The sequence below is a fragment of the Aspergillus ambiguus genome (genome assembly GCF_047715705.1).
Source record: "Aspergillus ambiguus strain CBS 117.58 unplaced genomic scaffold BDV59scaffold_49, whole genome shotgun sequence".
Taxonomy (NCBI): Eukaryota; Fungi; Ascomycota; class Eurotiomycetes; order Eurotiales; family Aspergillaceae; genus Aspergillus; species Aspergillus ambiguus.
This window is the reverse complement of record NW_027395562.1, coordinates 1-16,072: the sequence shown is the minus strand read 5'-3', so window position 1 is coordinate 16,072 and position 16,072 is coordinate 1. Positions and strand designations below refer to the sequence as shown.

General features: G+C 52.1%; 7 protein-coding genes across 7 annotated transcripts; 4 read left to right on the top strand and 3 right to left on the bottom strand.

Annotated features, from left to right (window-relative positions):
* Nucleotides 1–115: 115 nt before the first annotated feature.
* BDV59DRAFT_205711 (acyl-CoA dehydrogenase/oxidase C-terminal) lies at nucleotides 116–2,389 on the bottom strand (the record flags this gene model as incomplete). Its single annotated transcript, XM_073694689.1, has 5 exons — nucleotides 116–272; nucleotides 331–686; nucleotides 734–1,378; nucleotides 1,432–1,537; nucleotides 1,587–2,389. The coding sequence occupies 5 exons, from the start codon at nucleotides 2,387–2,389 to the stop codon at nucleotides 116–118; spliced, it is 2,067 nt and encodes a 688-aa protein (XP_073543620.1).
* Nucleotides 2,390–2,811: 422 nt separating this feature from the next.
* Nucleotides 2,812–4,808, top strand: BDV59DRAFT_210634 (uncharacterized protein; the record flags this gene model as incomplete). Its single annotated transcript, XM_073695634.1, has 6 exons — nucleotides 2,812–3,209; nucleotides 3,266–4,032; nucleotides 4,083–4,177; nucleotides 4,223–4,344; nucleotides 4,401–4,549; nucleotides 4,599–4,808. The coding sequence occupies exons 1-6, from the start codon at nucleotides 2,843–2,845 to the stop codon at nucleotides 4,806–4,808; spliced, it is 1,710 nt and encodes a 569-aa protein (XP_073543619.1). The 5' UTR covers nucleotides 2,812–2,842.
* A 313-nt stretch (nucleotides 4,809–5,121) lies between these two features.
* BDV59DRAFT_205709 (enoyl-CoA hydratase/isomerase family protein) lies at nucleotides 5,122–5,958 on the bottom strand (the record flags this gene model as incomplete). The annotated part of the gene is made up of 3 exons (XM_073694688.1): nucleotides 5,122–5,586; nucleotides 5,639–5,698; nucleotides 5,749–5,958. The coding sequence occupies 3 exons, from the start codon at nucleotides 5,956–5,958 to the stop codon at nucleotides 5,122–5,124; spliced, it is 735 nt and encodes a 244-aa protein (XP_073543618.1).
* Nucleotides 5,959–6,372: 414 nt separating this feature from the next.
* Nucleotides 6,373–8,505, top strand: BDV59DRAFT_210632 (Zn(II)2Cys6 transcription factor; the record flags this gene model as incomplete). Its single annotated transcript, XM_073695633.1, has 4 exons — nucleotides 6,373–6,438; nucleotides 6,490–6,554; nucleotides 6,623–7,466; nucleotides 7,519–8,505. The coding sequence occupies 4 exons, from the start codon at nucleotides 6,373–6,375 to the stop codon at nucleotides 8,503–8,505; spliced, it is 1,962 nt and encodes a 653-aa protein (XP_073543617.1).
* Nucleotides 8,506–9,037: 532 nt separating this feature from the next.
* On the top strand, nucleotides 9,038–11,535 carry BDV59DRAFT_210630 (major facilitator superfamily domain-containing protein; the record flags this gene model as incomplete). The annotated part of the gene is made up of 10 exons (XM_073695632.1): nucleotides 9,038–9,149; nucleotides 9,226–9,355; nucleotides 9,408–9,616; nucleotides 9,670–9,762; nucleotides 9,816–9,946; nucleotides 9,999–10,134; nucleotides 10,187–10,371; nucleotides 10,426–10,582; nucleotides 10,638–10,849; nucleotides 10,903–11,535. 10 exons carry the CDS (start codon nucleotides 9,038–9,040, stop codon nucleotides 11,227–11,229), a joined length of 1,692 nt encoding a protein of 563 aa, XP_073543616.1. The 3' UTR covers nucleotides 11,230–11,535.
* A 98-nt stretch (nucleotides 11,536–11,633) lies between these two features.
* On the top strand, nucleotides 11,634–13,685 carry BDV59DRAFT_187667 (aldehyde dehydrogenase family protein). The gene is made up of 3 exons (XM_073691261.1): nucleotides 11,634–12,094; nucleotides 12,151–12,930; nucleotides 12,990–13,685. Exons 1-3 carry the CDS (start codon nucleotides 12,077–12,079, stop codon nucleotides 13,614–13,616), a joined length of 1,425 nt encoding a protein of 474 aa, XP_073543615.1. The 5' UTR covers nucleotides 11,634–12,076; the 3' UTR covers nucleotides 13,617–13,685.
* A 4-nt stretch (nucleotides 13,686–13,689) lies between these two features.
* Nucleotides 13,690–15,178, bottom strand: BDV59DRAFT_196087 (amidohydrolase; the record flags this gene model as incomplete). Its single annotated transcript, XM_073692668.1, has 3 exons — nucleotides 13,690–14,461; nucleotides 14,512–14,756; nucleotides 14,807–15,178. 3 exons carry the CDS (start codon nucleotides 15,176–15,178, stop codon nucleotides 13,690–13,692), a joined length of 1,389 nt encoding a protein of 462 aa, XP_073543614.1.
* Nucleotides 15,179–16,072: the final 894 nt, after the last annotated feature.

The window sequence follows — 16,072 nt, the reverse complement described above, 5'->3', positions numbered from 1 at the left end:
CGGTTGGCATCAGCTCCCCGACAACGACATTCTCCTCTCGCAAGATTCCTGCATAGGCAGCATGGCCTTCTTTTGTATATTCTCGGTTCTGGGTTTTGAATTGGCGTTAATCTCTCTATAGCTTCCACAGAATCTTTCCCCCATCATCAGACCCCATCACTATCTCATCGGTCCGATAGTCTGGGTTGAAGGTCATTTTATTCAGGGGATTCAAACGATGAGCGCGGTTGAAGAGATCCTCATACACCCGGCCATCCGAGCGGCCGAGAGCGCTGGATACTGTTAGTGCATTGTTCCTGGGAAAATAAATCCCCCTAGGATAGATCTCACCTATCCAGAAGATAATCCGGAATAGCCCATGCATCAACCAATCGAACGGCATGGGGTCGGATAACCTGCATCTGCTTCAGGATACGGTCCGGAAGGTCATCCAAGTCCTCCTCCGACACAGCCCCAGAACGGGAAAAGTGTCTTCCAGCCTTCTGCATGGTAAACAGGGAAAAGAGGCGGAAGTTGTCCCAGAGGACAGATACTGTCTCCCGGGGGAGAGTCGAGGACAACAGACCCTCGTAGAAATTAGAAACCACAATGCATTCGGACTGGGCATGGCTCAGCTCGTGCATCTGCACCAGAAGCGAGTTCCAGGTCTTCCCTTTGATTTTAAAAGCCTTGTATGCTTCAAAGGTCTCTGATAGTTAGCGAGTCTCAGCTCCAGTAGGTGAGCAGAACGTACCAGGTAGGCAGCTCGGTGCGCAAACGCCGCGACCAGCTGCTTGTCGTCGTCGAAGATCCGGAAATTCTGCCGGACACCAGACTGCCTGTGGTAAAACTGGTAGAGCAGCTCTTCAGTTTGGTTTGCAGGGGCATATTGAGGTCCACCCTTAGCGATCAACTCTGCCTTCTTCATCAAATACCGTGCCATTTGTTGCGTGATCATCCAGTTGTCCCCTTCAACAGTAGGCTTGGAGAGATAATCCGCGTTCAACTGCACCAAACCGCTGCCACCACCAAAGCCATGACCTCCCATGGAACGGCGACAGATCTCAATGCCACCGGCTGCGAGGTCACTGCACAAACTCTTCAGACCGGAAGACAAGCTGTGGAGGTCAATCAATCTCGAAAGGTCGCCTCCATCCACACTAGCCCGAGTGGCATCGTAAATTTGCCCCATTCGCTCGCCGGTGAAATGAAGAGCATATGTAGCGGCCAGCAATGGAAGCAGTCGGATCTGAACGGTAGGGTAATCCAACACGGCTGTTTCTTCGGGACTGCCCGAGTCTTTGTCGCGGAATTGGCGACGAATGCAGCAGTACCGAACCGCGATGGTCACAGCACGAGCCAGAACCAAACGGGCGGCGAGGATGATGCGCTTGCGGGCCTGTTTGGCTCATCAGTCGGAAACTTCGCGTGAAGATAGCAGGGGATACACACATGGGTCATGGATCCGTACGCCACCGCCGGGTTCTCGGGCTTATGATACTTTCCGGTGTCAGGGTCGACCCGACAATAACGGCTGAGCATGGCGTTATGCGGGATGCTTAATAGGGTCAGGCTATGAAGCAACTACAACAAAGAAGAGTACCAACCGGAAGTTATTGAATAGCATGTAGGCGTTGTCCATGGAAGCGTAGCCGTACTTGGGTCCAATATCGCCAATGACAAGCCCAGGAAGAGGCTTATGCGTCTCGGCATCACGAACCCGAGTAACAAACATATGAACTCCGTAGTTTTTATATTCCACCTCCCCTCGGGTGTTATTCTCCGGAAGCAGCAGCTGTGCGGCGACGATGGAGTGCGTAGCGGTCCGGCCTAGCGTGCCGTTCCACCATTTGCTGGCAGTCAGGGTCGGAGAATGCAGCACAAACTCCTTCGTCTCCGGATCCCAACGCGCTGTCAGCTCAATGCCACGGACATTACTTCCGTGTCCCAGTTCAGTTTGCGCATACGCCCCAATAATAGTCCACGAGCTATGCAAGTCCATCCAGTATTTTTTCTGTTCCGGACTGGTTTGCTCCAGTAATGTCTGACGAAACATGGTTTGGTGGAGTTGGTAGGGAGACACATCATCCAGAAGATATTTTCCGATCTCATAATCCTCATCATCCCAGTTATATTTGTCTGCCATTTGGCGCATTCGCTTCGACCGGGCCAGTCCCAGCATATACCGATCGGGGCGACTGAGATTGGCCTGCGTTGCCTTGGAGAAAAGAGGATCTTGTTGCAACAGCGGCAGAATGCGTTTCTGGCGCTCTAGAAATTCATCACCGAGGAGGTATCGCGACAACGGTTCAGGGTCGATGTTGGAGCGGGCTCGCTCGGCCGCTATGGTGGTCGTTCCATCTGGTGCCGCGGGTCTGAGTAGGTCAACCCAAGAAATGGAGTCGGACATGGTTGAAAAAGTACTGTAGGAGGCCCTGATTGAGTGATTGGACTAGACCAGTGTCCGATAAAGCGTATATTTGGGTTGGAAGTTGGTACTTGTGAATCCGAAGCTATCCGCCTTGTTATATCAGCATTTCTACCCACTCAAGTGAACCAGAGAATGAAACCATAACATCATAATCTCCGATAGAACAATCTCTAGGATTTGAATTTCCTTTTCCCCGCAATCCAGCAGCATCAGGGCGGCCAACGAGATGCGCGCCGGCGATTCTGGAAGCGCCGAAAACGCCGGACCAGTTAACATCGCCGGACAGACTGCATCCCACCAGATATTGTATCAAGTGATCACCGGTAGTTAATCTGTCGATGCCGGTGGAGGACGAAAGATCGTATGATATTTCTGAACAGGCATCGTGCAAGACTTCCTCCACAGAAACCAGGATTCATCCGACATCGAGCGATGCAACAATCTCAACTCCCAATGGACACTCCCCGTGTTGAAGACCACCATGTGTCCAAACCAAGACACATTGGCAACACCATATTCCCTAACTTTCCCATCTTCAATCGTCTCCTCTTCTTTGCACACAACCATACCTCGATCGCGGTCAAGGATGTGACCAACAAGCTGCAGGGCACACACGCCCAGCTGCTCTCGGACGTGCTCCATGTTCGCAACGCCCTGCGCAACAGCCTCGACGAACGGACGAGGCAAAAACTGTTGAACGGTGACCTAGTCACCATAACCCTTCTTGCGCCGGGAGGATACGAGTTTGCGGCCGGGTTTCTGGCCATCGTTGCTCTTGGCGCTGTCGTCGTGCCCATCTGTAAGTCTTCAACCAAACCTTGCCACAATCGCAACCCTAATTATTTCTCAAAACAGCCATCGCAGTCCCTGTCGAAGAAGCGCTGTATTTTGCAAAGACTGCCCGCGCAGCTGCCACCCTGTGCGCATCGAAGCATGCCCCCTTTGGCCAGCAGCTTGCTCAGCGAAGAAAAGCCGACAACCCTACATTCATATCGATGAACATTCGGGACCACATCGGCCAGCCACAAATCCCTCCCCCGCAGATGATCGTCTCTTCCGACCACCATCTGGACTACCAGGGGGCCGGCCTGATTATCTTCACCTCCGGAACGAGTGGGCCACCAAAAGGCGCTGTGAAGCGTCGCTCATTCCTAGACATGAACGCCCAGGCGATTTCCCTGTGGTATAATCTCCAACCTGGAGACGTCGTGTTGCACACACTGCCGGTCCATCACGCCACCGGAATTGGGATCAGCTTCTTGCCGTTCCTTCTGTCAGGTGCGGCGATCGAGTTCCAGTCGTCTGGCTTCAATCCGGCGCAGATCTGGGACCGCTGGCGACGCGGCGGACTCACGGTCTTTTCCGGCGTACCGACCATGTATATGCGACTCATGCGGTTCTTTGAGGAGGATATTAAGAAACGCCCCCCGGCGGAGGTCTCAGCCTGTGTTAACGCTGCCCGCGCGTTCCGGATCATGATGTCTGGGAGTGCTGCGTTGCCCTTCTCTCTGCAGTCGAAGTGGATTAAGTTGCTGGGGGGGAAGCGCATTTTGGAGCGGTACGGGGCGACGGAATTTAGTAGTGTGTTTAGCGTGAAGCCCGGGGATATAGACAATCCTGATGTGGGTGTATTCTGTCATTGCATGGGCTGAGCGATTGCTGATTGTGATAGGGTTCCGTTGGCAAAGCCTTCTTCGGGTTGGAGGTGAAGCTCTCGAATGGCGACGAAGGAGAAATTCTCGTCAAGAGTCCTCACATCTTCACTGAGTAAGCAAATATTTGATGATACCTGGCAATTCTGATAAGGTCCAGATATATCCATGATCCCAAGACCACTGCAGCAGCCTTCAACGAAGACGGCTACTACAAGACCGGGGATATCGGCCGACGTGAGGGTGACTATTATTTCATTCTTGGACGTGCTTCCATCGATAGTGAGTTCCGTTCTCAGGATTCGTAGCTCTTCGGTCTCCTAATTCGATTTGTTCAGTCATCAAGTCCGGAGGTTATAAGATCTCTGCCCTGGATATCGAGAGAGAGATTCTTGACCTGCCCTATGTGGGAGAAGTCATGGTCGTGGGTGTAGGGGATGAGGAGTATGGGCAACGAGTTGCAGTGGCCATTACTGTGCAAAACAAGGTAGCTTTCTCCCTTCGAGACCCAGGAACTCGGATGCTAATGACTATAGGAGCCATTGACCCTTGAAAAGCTTCGGGCGGATTTACGGTCGCGGTTGTCGGGATACAAACTCCCCACACTTCTTCGCGTTGTGGACGAACTTCCAAAAAGTGCATCTGGAAAAGTCGTCAAGAGAGTCCTGTCAAAGCAGATTTTCCCACCATCTGGCCACCCAGATATTCAGACATGGAAGGCGAAGCCGCCGCAGGCCAAAATATAGCGAGTCGATTATCTTCGGACCCATTCGCATAGGCTGATTTGGGTTTTCTGGGGAATATATTTTTGCAGTATATTCATATTTCAATAGAAACATGCCTTCAATTAGCAACCATTAGTTCTCACAGAGTGTTCGAAATGGGTTTTCATCATCTGATCTCTTGCTTTTAGTAGATATATAGAGCTACCAAGAGAGAATTGTACATATATCTGCATGCGTCTACGTCTTTCCAACACCTCTCCCTCTAATTATCATTAGATCGATAGTTGGGTTCATTTTGGAAGCAAAAATTGATTGATACTATGAGGCAGAATTTCTAAAGCTTAACTTTGGGCTGTCTAGACACTTCGCGACTATGAACATGGCTAATCCCCTGGAATGCCCGCAACGCGTCGCCATACAACTCCAACCTCAACAGTGGGAACACGCCCATCTTTGCTCTGCTCTTAACCCTTTCCGCCAATGCAACTGCCTTGTTCAACATTTGATCCGGGGGCGCGATATCATCGGCAATTCCCGCTTCCAGCGCCTCTTTCCCGGTAAACTTGTGCGCTTCCAGGAGTACCTTGCGTGCCACTTTCGGGTGTAGTTTTGCCTGAAGAAGCGCACCCATGCCCTCAAAATGGAGTCCGAGATTGACAGGCGGCATGGACCAGAATCCTCGGCTAGAATTCATGATCCGGTAGTCGTGGGCCATGGTCAGAAGACAGGCGCCGCCGAACGTGTGACCGGTGATTAGACAGATTGTGGGGAAAGGGAAATCGAGGATCGTGCGGAGCAGCTGCCTTGCGTCAGATAAGCCCATGCATTGCTTAAGGGAGGAGGATGCATACAGGGTAGAAACCATCGGTGCTGGCGTGGGGATTGGTGTCTCGTTCATCGAGGTCTAAGCCCTGGTTCGGTCAGGATCATATTGCATGCAGGAGGGTCTAGAGGGAAGTACCGTGGTGAAGAATTTCGCGTCCTTTCCCTTGAGGATGACGGCTCCTTCAGGTGCAGAGGTGCCTTCAAAAAGTTTCCGTTCAATTTCCCGGTAGGTCTGGATGAGGTCTTGACAGAGATTCATCGTGAGACGGTTCTCTGGGGGCTTTTGCAGGGTGATAACAAACACCCGTCCCCTTTGCTCCACATGGATATGCTCGTTTGACACCATTGCGTAGGGATCTGGAGCGTCTAGGGGAATCTATGTTTGGACGATGCAATTGCACTCAAGGCCAATGGTGTTGAAAGCTTCAAGATGTGAATAAATTTTTCCTGATTCTTGGGGATTGGATGAGGGGAAGGGTATCGAGCCCTAAAATGGGGAACGCATGAACACTACCTCCATAGACAGACAGGGCGCACGATTCAACAAGTCATCTAGTCGGCGATCCCTTCGGCGATTTTGATTCAGATCCATACTTGGCCAACCAAAAGCCAAGGTGAGGATAGCCGGATAAGCTCGGGCTAAGATTGCGCAGATCGTGAGACGCTCCGCTGCACCCCGCATTCTCTCTCCCTCTATAGTATCTCCATTTCATTTCAAACCCCCAGCATCATATTCGCCGACACAACTCCCGCCACACCGATGGAGCGATCCAATCCCCAGAGAACACGCCCCCCTCAGGCCTGTGAGGTATGCCATGAGAAGAAGGTAGGTCGCGGTTATCACTCCTCACCAACCAGCGGGTGACCGACAGTGTAGATCCGCTGTGACCTGGCAGAAGGTCCTCCATGTTCCAATTGTCAGATTTATAATGCTACCTGTCGGTAAATACTCTTGGGACCGTCGTGTGCTTACCCTCATGTTGGCCGAGATACGTTTAACACTTTGTTAGACCTCACCAGCGCAAGAGAAAACGGCCTGCCCGGCCATCGAGCCCTACAGCAGACGTCTATTTACGGGGGAAAAGGCACAACAATGGCCCACAAATCTCATGGCGTTGTTCACTGCCGAATCCTATCCAGCCGGCTCCAAATTCTATCTCCCCGCCGCACTCCGTGCCAATTCCGGCGGTAAAGGCGATTTCCGACCAGCGACAGGGGGCCACACCGCCGACTACTTCAGAAGAGACTGATCATGTGGCTGAAAATACTCCCGAAAGTCGAGGTTATCTCGGCAGGTCCGAGTACTTGGGGGTAACTACATCGCAAACCAACGAGGGCACAACGGATTCACAGCCAGAAAAGACAAGTCTTCTATCGCACGAGGAACGCGTGACGCTAGAGGTCTACAGAGCCTTTGACCTTCCTCCCCCATCTGTCCAACGGTCACTCATTGAGAGCTTTCGGAAGTACTGCGCACCATGGATGCCGATCGTCGAAGACAGCTGGCTCCAAGACTCTGGTGGAAATCCTCCGTCATTCCTCCTTCTCCAGAGCGTGTTTCTCGCCGGGAGCCGAGTCGCCGCCGCCCCATATATCTCGACCACTTCCGAGCAGTACTATCGCCGGGCGAAGTCGTTGTTTTTCAGTAGCTATGAAAAGAACCCGATAATCAAGATTGCCGCCGCCTGCTTGCTCAACTGGTGGAATCCCCGTGGACCGGAGGAGGTCTCGCTTGATGGGAGTGGGTTTTGGCTGCGGGTCGCTGTGTCTCTGGCATATCAGATTGGGTTGCACCGAGAGCCACCGCGTGGTAAAACCGCCCGATATCGACGACGGCTATGGTGGTCGCTGGTTGTGCGCCAAATTATCCTCAAGATCCTCACATCCACCCGCTAACGAGGGACAGGCTCGAGATTGCCAACTGTCCGCTGCTCACGGTCGACCCAGCGCCATCACACTGGCCGACTCCGACGTGGCTCCTCCGTCTATCCTTGACTTTGGACGAGAGGATCCCAATGCTGAGCTCTTTGTCGCTTTTGTAAAGATCGATACAATTTTGGCCGACGTCACCCGCACTTACTTGCGACATAAACTCTCCCCTGCGAAACGACAGGAGATCCGAAATGCTCTGTATTGCTGGACGACCGAGCTCCCAGCGTCACTGCGGCTCTTTTCCCAGAGAAAACTGAATCCGTACGATCTGCGCACGCGTAGTTTACACGTTGCCTATTTTGTCACGTTGATCATTGTTTATCGCTCCGCTTTACCGAGCGATGTGTCGACATCGGTGGCGGTGGCGGCCGCTTCCTTCATCTGCGGGATATGCGAGGAGCTTTTGATGCGCGATGAATTGCGCTTCTTGGGGCCTATTTTCAAATTTTACATTTTTGCACCGGGAATGGTCTTGGTGAATGCACGCGCACATCTTCTCGAAACCGAAATTACTCCCTCCATAGATATCATCCGCGCGTCGCTGAGCGCACTGTCTGAGCGCTGGCCATCCGCGAATAGAAACATTGACGTGCTAGATGGGATCCTTCGATCAAGTCTACCCCAGCCCCAACTCCCCAGGCTACCCCCGATTCCGGATCACCATGACGCCAAAGCGTTGTTTGGCACCTTTGGACCAGAGCTTTGTTCCATGTGGAACTTGTTAGATTATAATGCAGATATCTCGGATCCGCGTGTGTCTACTAGCAATGGGGGCGGAACAACGTCGTTGTTCCAGCCCGCAGGTGAGCCATTAGCTCCCATGGATGCACTCGCAGCGGCGACATTCATGGACCAGATCAATTCCCACAGCATGGATCCGAGTACGTTGTGGACCTGGCCAGATATGCAGGCTGGGGACTGGTTGATTGACCCGGAGCAGATCGGGCTCTTTGGGGGTTAGCTTCTAGAGTCGGGGTTAACAGAAAATCAATAAAATAGCCGTATTCGGACTAATACAGACATTCTGCTTTCGTCCTGTAGTCTGATATCCGGGCCCCAACTCCCGAGTGGACGGGGTAAAGGCATTCCTCCCCCCGTCTCGTTATAGCCGAGATACCGACCTTATGGTGATTACAGCTTACAGTTACATTTGAACCAGCACGCACTAGTGGGGCATGGATCGCGATAATCTCCATGTTTTACAGGGGTTTAGGTGGGGCGTGCTCCCCGGTTACCCCAGATTTTCTTCTCGTGCTGCCATTATGTGGGGATTTTCATGATCATCTACGTGACTGTTACCGTTTGGAAACGCCGGTATGAAGAGGAACCTTGTCGTCGGCGATTTGCCATTACATAGCTCCGGAGCCGAAGTAGAACGCTTGAGACAGGCTTGGCCCGGATGGGGAAGGGATCTAAGATATATCTCGTAGCCAGTCGTGCGGTCCTGTGGTTCAAGACTTCCTTTGCCGAACCACCGTTCGCCAACTACAACTATGGTCTTCCAGTTTACAGAACGCAGCAAGGCTATCGAGAAGGAAGGTGTCTATATTGGTGGATATAGTCTGAAGAGGGTTTTTGTTGCGGCCAAACAAGATGGCCAATATGGTACGCACCCCCCTCTCGCCTCACCCGTTCGCCCACACCGCGCCGGTACAGGGCCTCACTGACTATAGTCCGCTAGATACCAGTGAGGATCGTATCGAGCGCCTGAATGCTGTCGAAGAGAATTGGACGCCGGAGGAGGAAAAGGCACTGCTGCGGAAACTCGACCTTCGCGTCCTTCTGCCCTGTTGCTTTGTATATTTTGTGGCGTATGACTGACCTTGTTCACATTCGCTGGCTCGCACATCTGACCAGGAATAGGTATCTTGATCGAGTTAACCTGGGAAATGTCAAGGTTCTGCAGGCAAACACGTCTTCTTCCATTGTGTCTAGCCTTCATCTGCAGGGTACCCAGTTCAACTGGTCTGTCTCAATTTCCTACTTTACCGTCACAGCTCTACTGCTACCATCGACCATCATCCTGAAGCGGTATTCGGCGAAGAATTATTTCCCTATTGCTATGATTCTGTGTATGGCTTCCAAACTATCGCTTGTCAGAAGTATTATGAGCTAATTATCCTAGGGGGCATGGTTGTCATGGCTATGACTGCATTGAAGAACGGAGCCGGGTTGCTCGCAGCCCGATTTTGTCTCGGTATTCCTGAGTCCGGCGTCGGTGAGTATTCTGTCCTATTTCGTTTGTATGCCAGACACTAAACGGGTTTGCAGTGCCATGCTGCGTCATGTACTTCTCATTCTGGTACAGAGCGCGAGAGCGTGCATGGAGAATCGCTGTATTCCACGTGTCCAACAGCATTGCCGGGGCTGTCTCGGGGTTTATAGCCGCTGGTCTGGACCATGTCAGGTTCTCATCATAACCGTATTTGAGGGCCGGTGTTGATAATTTTATAGCTGAACCGCAAAGGAGGGCTTGATTCCTGGCAATGGGTGTTCTTGATTGAAGGGGCCATTCCCATCGCGGGTGCTATTCCCGTATACTTCGCCTTGTTGACATTCCCTGAGACTTCCACAGCTCTGACTGAGCGCGGTACGGTGTTTATCCATGAATATCCAAGGCTAGGAGCACTAACATGATGCAGAGCGATACATTGCCATCAATCGCTTCGGTCGTGGCGCCACTCGGTCCACCGATGTGACCTGGGACACCGCAGCGTTTATTCGCATCATGACTCGCCCATCCACTTACTTCTTCTTCACTTCTTATATCTGCGTCACTATCGTAGCAGTCTCTCAGGCCACATTTTTGCCATCTATCTTCCACTACGTGAGCCATCTTCCGCCATTCTGCCTTCCAAGCGTTTCTAACTACAGTGTGCAGTTCCTGGACTTCTCTACAACCAAGTCCAACCTATACACGTCAGCATTGTATCTCGCCATTATCCCCATGTACCTCATAATTCCCTTGCATAGTGACTGGAAGCGTGAGCGCATGTGGCATTACCTAATTCCTGTTCTCATGAGCATTCCGTGTTACGGTAAGCCAGCTTAACTTGAATCAAACACGCAGTTCTGAAATCTAACTCTTAGCAGCCATTTGGACCTACTTTTCTCTCAATTCTGAAACAACCTCCATCAAGCCAATCGCGTTGTACGGAATCGCTATCCTCGGCAAGATGATCGTCGTGGCGCAGCCAATCGTCCTCAGCTATCGCTCCTCCACTCTATACGGAGCAGCCGAACAGGCTGTCGGCACTTCCGCAGCCGTCGCAAGTCTGTCCGTTGGAAGTATCATTGCACCCCAGGTTCGTTGTTCTTCGCTCACCATTTCATGAGACTTCTGACAAAGAGCGGATAGATGTTCCCTGACAAAGACGGCCCCCTCTATCAGAATGGGTTCATCGCCTGCGTCACCCTGGAAGCAATTTGCATCCTCACTTATCTGTGCCTTCCGGTACTTCTCGTATGGGAGGCCGAGGGCCGAAAGACGAAGACGGGCCATGCAATGCCGTTACGCGCAATTTTGGACGCCGAGAGTGCCCAGGTCGACGATGCGACGATTGCCCGCTTGCACCAGCTGCAGGAGCAGGAGAGTGCGGCCTATGACAAGGAGCTTAAGGTGGCTGAGGATGGACGGGCGCAGCATGTGGAGGAAGCGGAGCAGGCTGTGCTTGAGAAGAAGTAGATCATAGACCGGAGAGGGAGGATGGACTGGAAGACATTTTGGCCGTTCTTCCCTTTGGAATTGATTATATTACACGGGGAATTGCCTATAGCACGCAAAACAAAAGACTGATGTTCTGGGAGGAACTATTCCGAATGTACCATCCCTTTCAAACGAGGTTCGATTGGGGCCTCAGACCGTCATTGCATCCCGGGATCCGCAAGTGGTCAAGGCATTATTAACCACCCAGTTCGAAGATTTTGGGAAGGGAGAGAGATTCCATACGATTAGAATAGGATTTAAAAATATTCCTTTTATTTAGCGAAGGCACATTATGGAATAATATATATCCAGTTCCGTGATGACAAATTCTATTTTTCGTAAAAAATAACTACTCATAATAGTAATAATAATAAACTAAAGTGGCCTTATTTCCGCTTAACTCAGGTCCTTGAACGATTAGCTCAGGTCCAAGTGAGTTGCCATCTCATTAGTTAATTGACTATGACGAAATATCACTTGGATAAAGCTCTCAGCTGATAGCAAAGAAAGACGGCCAAATATCAAGGAGGGGATTCAGAAACGATCACACTAAAACAAATAACGCGGGCCGTCTTCTCCTAGGGCCCCCCATGCGGGGAGGATTCCAGTTATCAGCTTCTAAGAGGTCCGACAAGATGCACCCTAGTACTAAGAAGTCTGCGTCTACCCCGCTCTGTTACATAGGCGTACAAACGCGGTCGAGGAGGGGCTTGCAGGAATTGGTTATTTAGCAGGCATGACGCCTTTGTGGTGTTGGACGCCTTGATCATTCCTCCTCCTCTACCAGTAACCCAGTCCCTAGAGCTATATCAGTTCAGTATTAATCATGGCGTTGGACATTACGGTAAACATCTTTTCTTCCCGCTTACCTACCTGCCTTACTCCTGGCTAACTCTTCAGACCTTCCGCAACGTTATTAACAACGAACTCACCACCACGGCCCAAACTCGCCATGGCATCAACCCCGCCAACTGCCAGCCTAACCCCGAGGTCCCCCTGTCGACGGCCGAGGACTTGGATCGTGCTGTCAATGCTGCCCGCCAGGCCTTTCGCAAATGGTCTCGCACCTCCTTCGATGAGCGCCGTGCAGCCTTGAACTCTTTTGCCGACGCCATTGAAGCCAACGCAGAACCTCTGGCTGCACTCCTGACTCGGGAGCAAGGCAAGCCGTTGAGTCAGGCCACCGTTGAGGTTGGCATGGCGGTGCAGTGGACCCGCTCGCTGCCGACTCTTCAAATCCCCGAGACTGTCATCGAAAACACCGAGGAGCGGAAGGTCATTCAGCGTTACACTCCTATGGGAGTCTGCGGCGCTATTGTCCCATGGAACTTCCCAGTGTTGTTGGCCATCGGCAAGATTGTCCCTGCTGTCTACACCGGAAATACCGTCATCGTGAAGCCCTCCCCTTACACCCCATACTGCGATTTGAAGCTCGCAGAGTTGGCAACTCGTTGCTTCCCCGCTGGCGTCGTGCAGGCGCTTAGCGGAGGAGACGACCTGGGTCCCATGATCACCGAGCACCCCGGTATCGACAAAATCAGTTTCACGGGCTCCTCCTTAACTGGCCGCAGAGTCATGGCCAGTTGCGCCAAGACCCTGAAGCGCGTCACGCTGGAGTTGGGAGGCAACGACCCCTGCATTATCTGCGATGATGTCGACATTGACGCTGTCATCCCTAAGGTAGGTCCATCGTGAGATCATAGGCGACGCGCAAGGAAGCTCTGCGCTAACAATCTCAGATTGGGATCCTCTCCTTCCTCTGCTCCAGCCAGATTTGTATGATGATCAAGCGACTGTATGTGCATGAGAAGATCTACGACGAGTTCCGGGAGAAGCTGGTCCAGTTCGTGCAAGCCCTCAAGGTTGGCGAAGGAAACGAACCCGATGTCTTCTTCGGTCCTATCCAGAATGGTATGCAATTCGACAAAGCGAAGAATCTGTTTTCTAGCCTCTCAACCGAGGGCCTTAAGGCCGTTCTCGGTGGCTCTATCCCTGAATCCAAGGGTTATTTCGTGCCACCCACCATTATTGACAACCCCCCTGAGTCTTCCCGTGTGGTGCAGGAGGAACCGTTTGCCCCTATTCTGCCCATTATGAAGTGGTCGGATGAGAATGATGTCCTGGCTCGCGCCAACGACACGGAAATGGGCCTTGGTGCCTCTGTGTGGAGCAAAGATATGGAGCGTGCACAGCGTATGGCCGACCAGCTTGAGGCTGGCAGTGTTTGGGTGAACTCCCACTTTGATGTGTCGTGGAATGCTCCGTTCGGTGGCCACAAGTGCAGTGGAATTGGCACCGAATGGGGCGTTAATGGCTTGACGCAGTGGTGCAATTCGCAGACCCTGTATCTCAAGAAGAACCCCTGATTGGCATAACGAGTCATATTTATATCCTCTATACTGCTACGAGAATATATGATTATACCACAATAGGAGGTACTCACTCCACGGGCCACCGCGCCCTAACTTTGTCTGACAAGCCAGCTCTGGCCACCACCTCCCGACTCCTCTTCTGTGCTTCGCGCACAACCTCCTGTTCGTCCATTGTCAGGAGCTCTCCATTCCGTACAACCATCTTTCCATCGACCACAACGATGTCCACATCCCGCCCGGTAGCGGTGTAGACTACAGCACTGACTGGATTGAACCAGGGCTGCAAATGGATACGGCGGGCATCAATCGCCACAAAGTCCGCCTTCTTTCCAATTTCTAAACTTCCAATGCGGTCGTCCAGGCCCAACGCCCGGGCACCGTTAATTGTCGCCATCTCCAGGACATCCTCAGCGGGAACCGCTGTCGGATCGTAGGAAATGCTTTTGTGCACAATAGCCGCCAGCTTCATCTCCTGCAGAAGATCACAGGTATTGTTACACGGGGCGCCGTCGGTTCCCAGGCCAATATTGACCCCAGCACGTTGTAGATCCGGCACTCGACAAATTCCCGAGGCTAACTTCGCGTTCGAAGTCGGGCAATGGGCGACGTGGGTACCGGACCCGGCCAGTCGTGAAATATCCGTGTCATCCAAATGCACCATGTGCACCAACACGGTAGATGGCGATAATAGTCCTACGGAATCGCAGTACGACATGGGAGTGTGGTCCACTGATGCGAAGAAGTCTCGGTCAGCGCGCACCTCTGCACAGTGCATGGTGATCGGGATGCCTTTCTCGCGCGAGAGAGCAGTCATCTCCCGGTACAAGCCATCAGAGACCCTGAACAGTCAGCGCAATGGCTCTTTCTGGAGAAATCAAATATCACGTACCCTCCAGGGGTTCGAGCACCAAACCAGACTCGAATACGGTCGTTGGCACGACCGTTCCATTTTTCCCACATGCGCAAAGTACCCAGCAAGGAAGTTTCCCGGTCCTCGACGAGGCCAGGGTGCATCGCCCAGGCGTCATCCTGCGCATACCGCGCGATGTCCATGACGATCTTGCCCAAGCAGCCGCGGATACCGGTCTCCTCTACGGCTTTACATAGTCCGTCGAACCCGTACCGATCCGCAAACTGATCTTGTTAGTACGTATAGGCTTTCAGAGTATAGTACGGCAACTCACCATACTCTCCAGGAAGCATGTTGTTCCCGCTTTCAGCATTTCACCGATACTCAGACGAGCGGCAGCGTAGCCGTCTTCTGCCGTGAAGTTTCCCTGTAGCACCCAGATACGCTCGCAGAGCCAGGAAACCAGCTCTAGGTCATCCGCCGTGCCTCGTAGGAGCGTCTGCGCGGTGTGCATATGAGTAGAAATAAGGCCGGGGATGACGATTCGACCACTCAAATCATACTCTTCGTCCTCTGGGTACTTGGATCGCAGGGCCTCGGTCTTGCCTAGATCCACGATAGTGTCGTCCCGCACACGTAGAGCGCCATCATTGACAATGCGTCGCGAGCTATCGACGGTGATAATTGTAGCATGCGTGTACAACATTTTATTGGGCCTTAGTGTATCTGGGGATGTGTATACTCCATAGAAACCATAGTCACCGCACATGGCTTTATATAGTGTAGTTATTGGTATGAAGATTAGCGGCGGAGACCTCCGAAAAGGTGGAGGTGCCGCGATAAGATTCACAGATCACCAGCGATACTGCATTTCATTAGATCATTTTACTGCTTCTAAATGGAAAAGGAATCAATGATGAGGGGAAATTCTCGCAGGTTCCCGGTCTCTGCCGCATTTTCCTTGTGATCTGTGTGCCATTTCATATGAATCCCCAATCCTTAGCGGCCGGCTAGTATCATCTTTAGCTATTATGGAGTGTTGGGGCGGTATTCCCTGTCAATCAGAGGAACCATGTCCCATTCACGTACATTCTTTTCGCCCCTACCCCATGTTTCTCGTCACTGACGTTGTGCCAATCTCTTTTTGTATGACGCTAAGATGTCATCCCACTAGAGTCTCCTAACTGTTTCTTGTCGGGGCTTATCCCCCCGAGTTTGCCCTGATCTGCTCAGACCACTCCAGTCGGGGGATTGGCTACATAGCCGATGGTCGCTTGTCGCAGAGTATGTTAAATGGGTCCAAAGGCGGCGGAAAAAATTGGGTCTCCATGGGGAACGGCGGTGGCAGTGACAGCGGCGTATTTGAGCCACATCAATCAAATGGATCCATGGATCCTCTCACCTACTTTGTCGGTGCTTGTGGGTGAGCTTGATGCTGATGAGCCGATCGAGCCCCAGTTTTCTGACTTGCAAACTCCAAAAATTATCAATTGTCTAAACCTGCTCTAGCCGTCTCTTTAGGTCAGCAGCCCCACCCCCCCTTCGGGTGTTGGTCTGCTTCAGTCAAACGATAATTTTCAGTCAAACGATAAATTTGAGG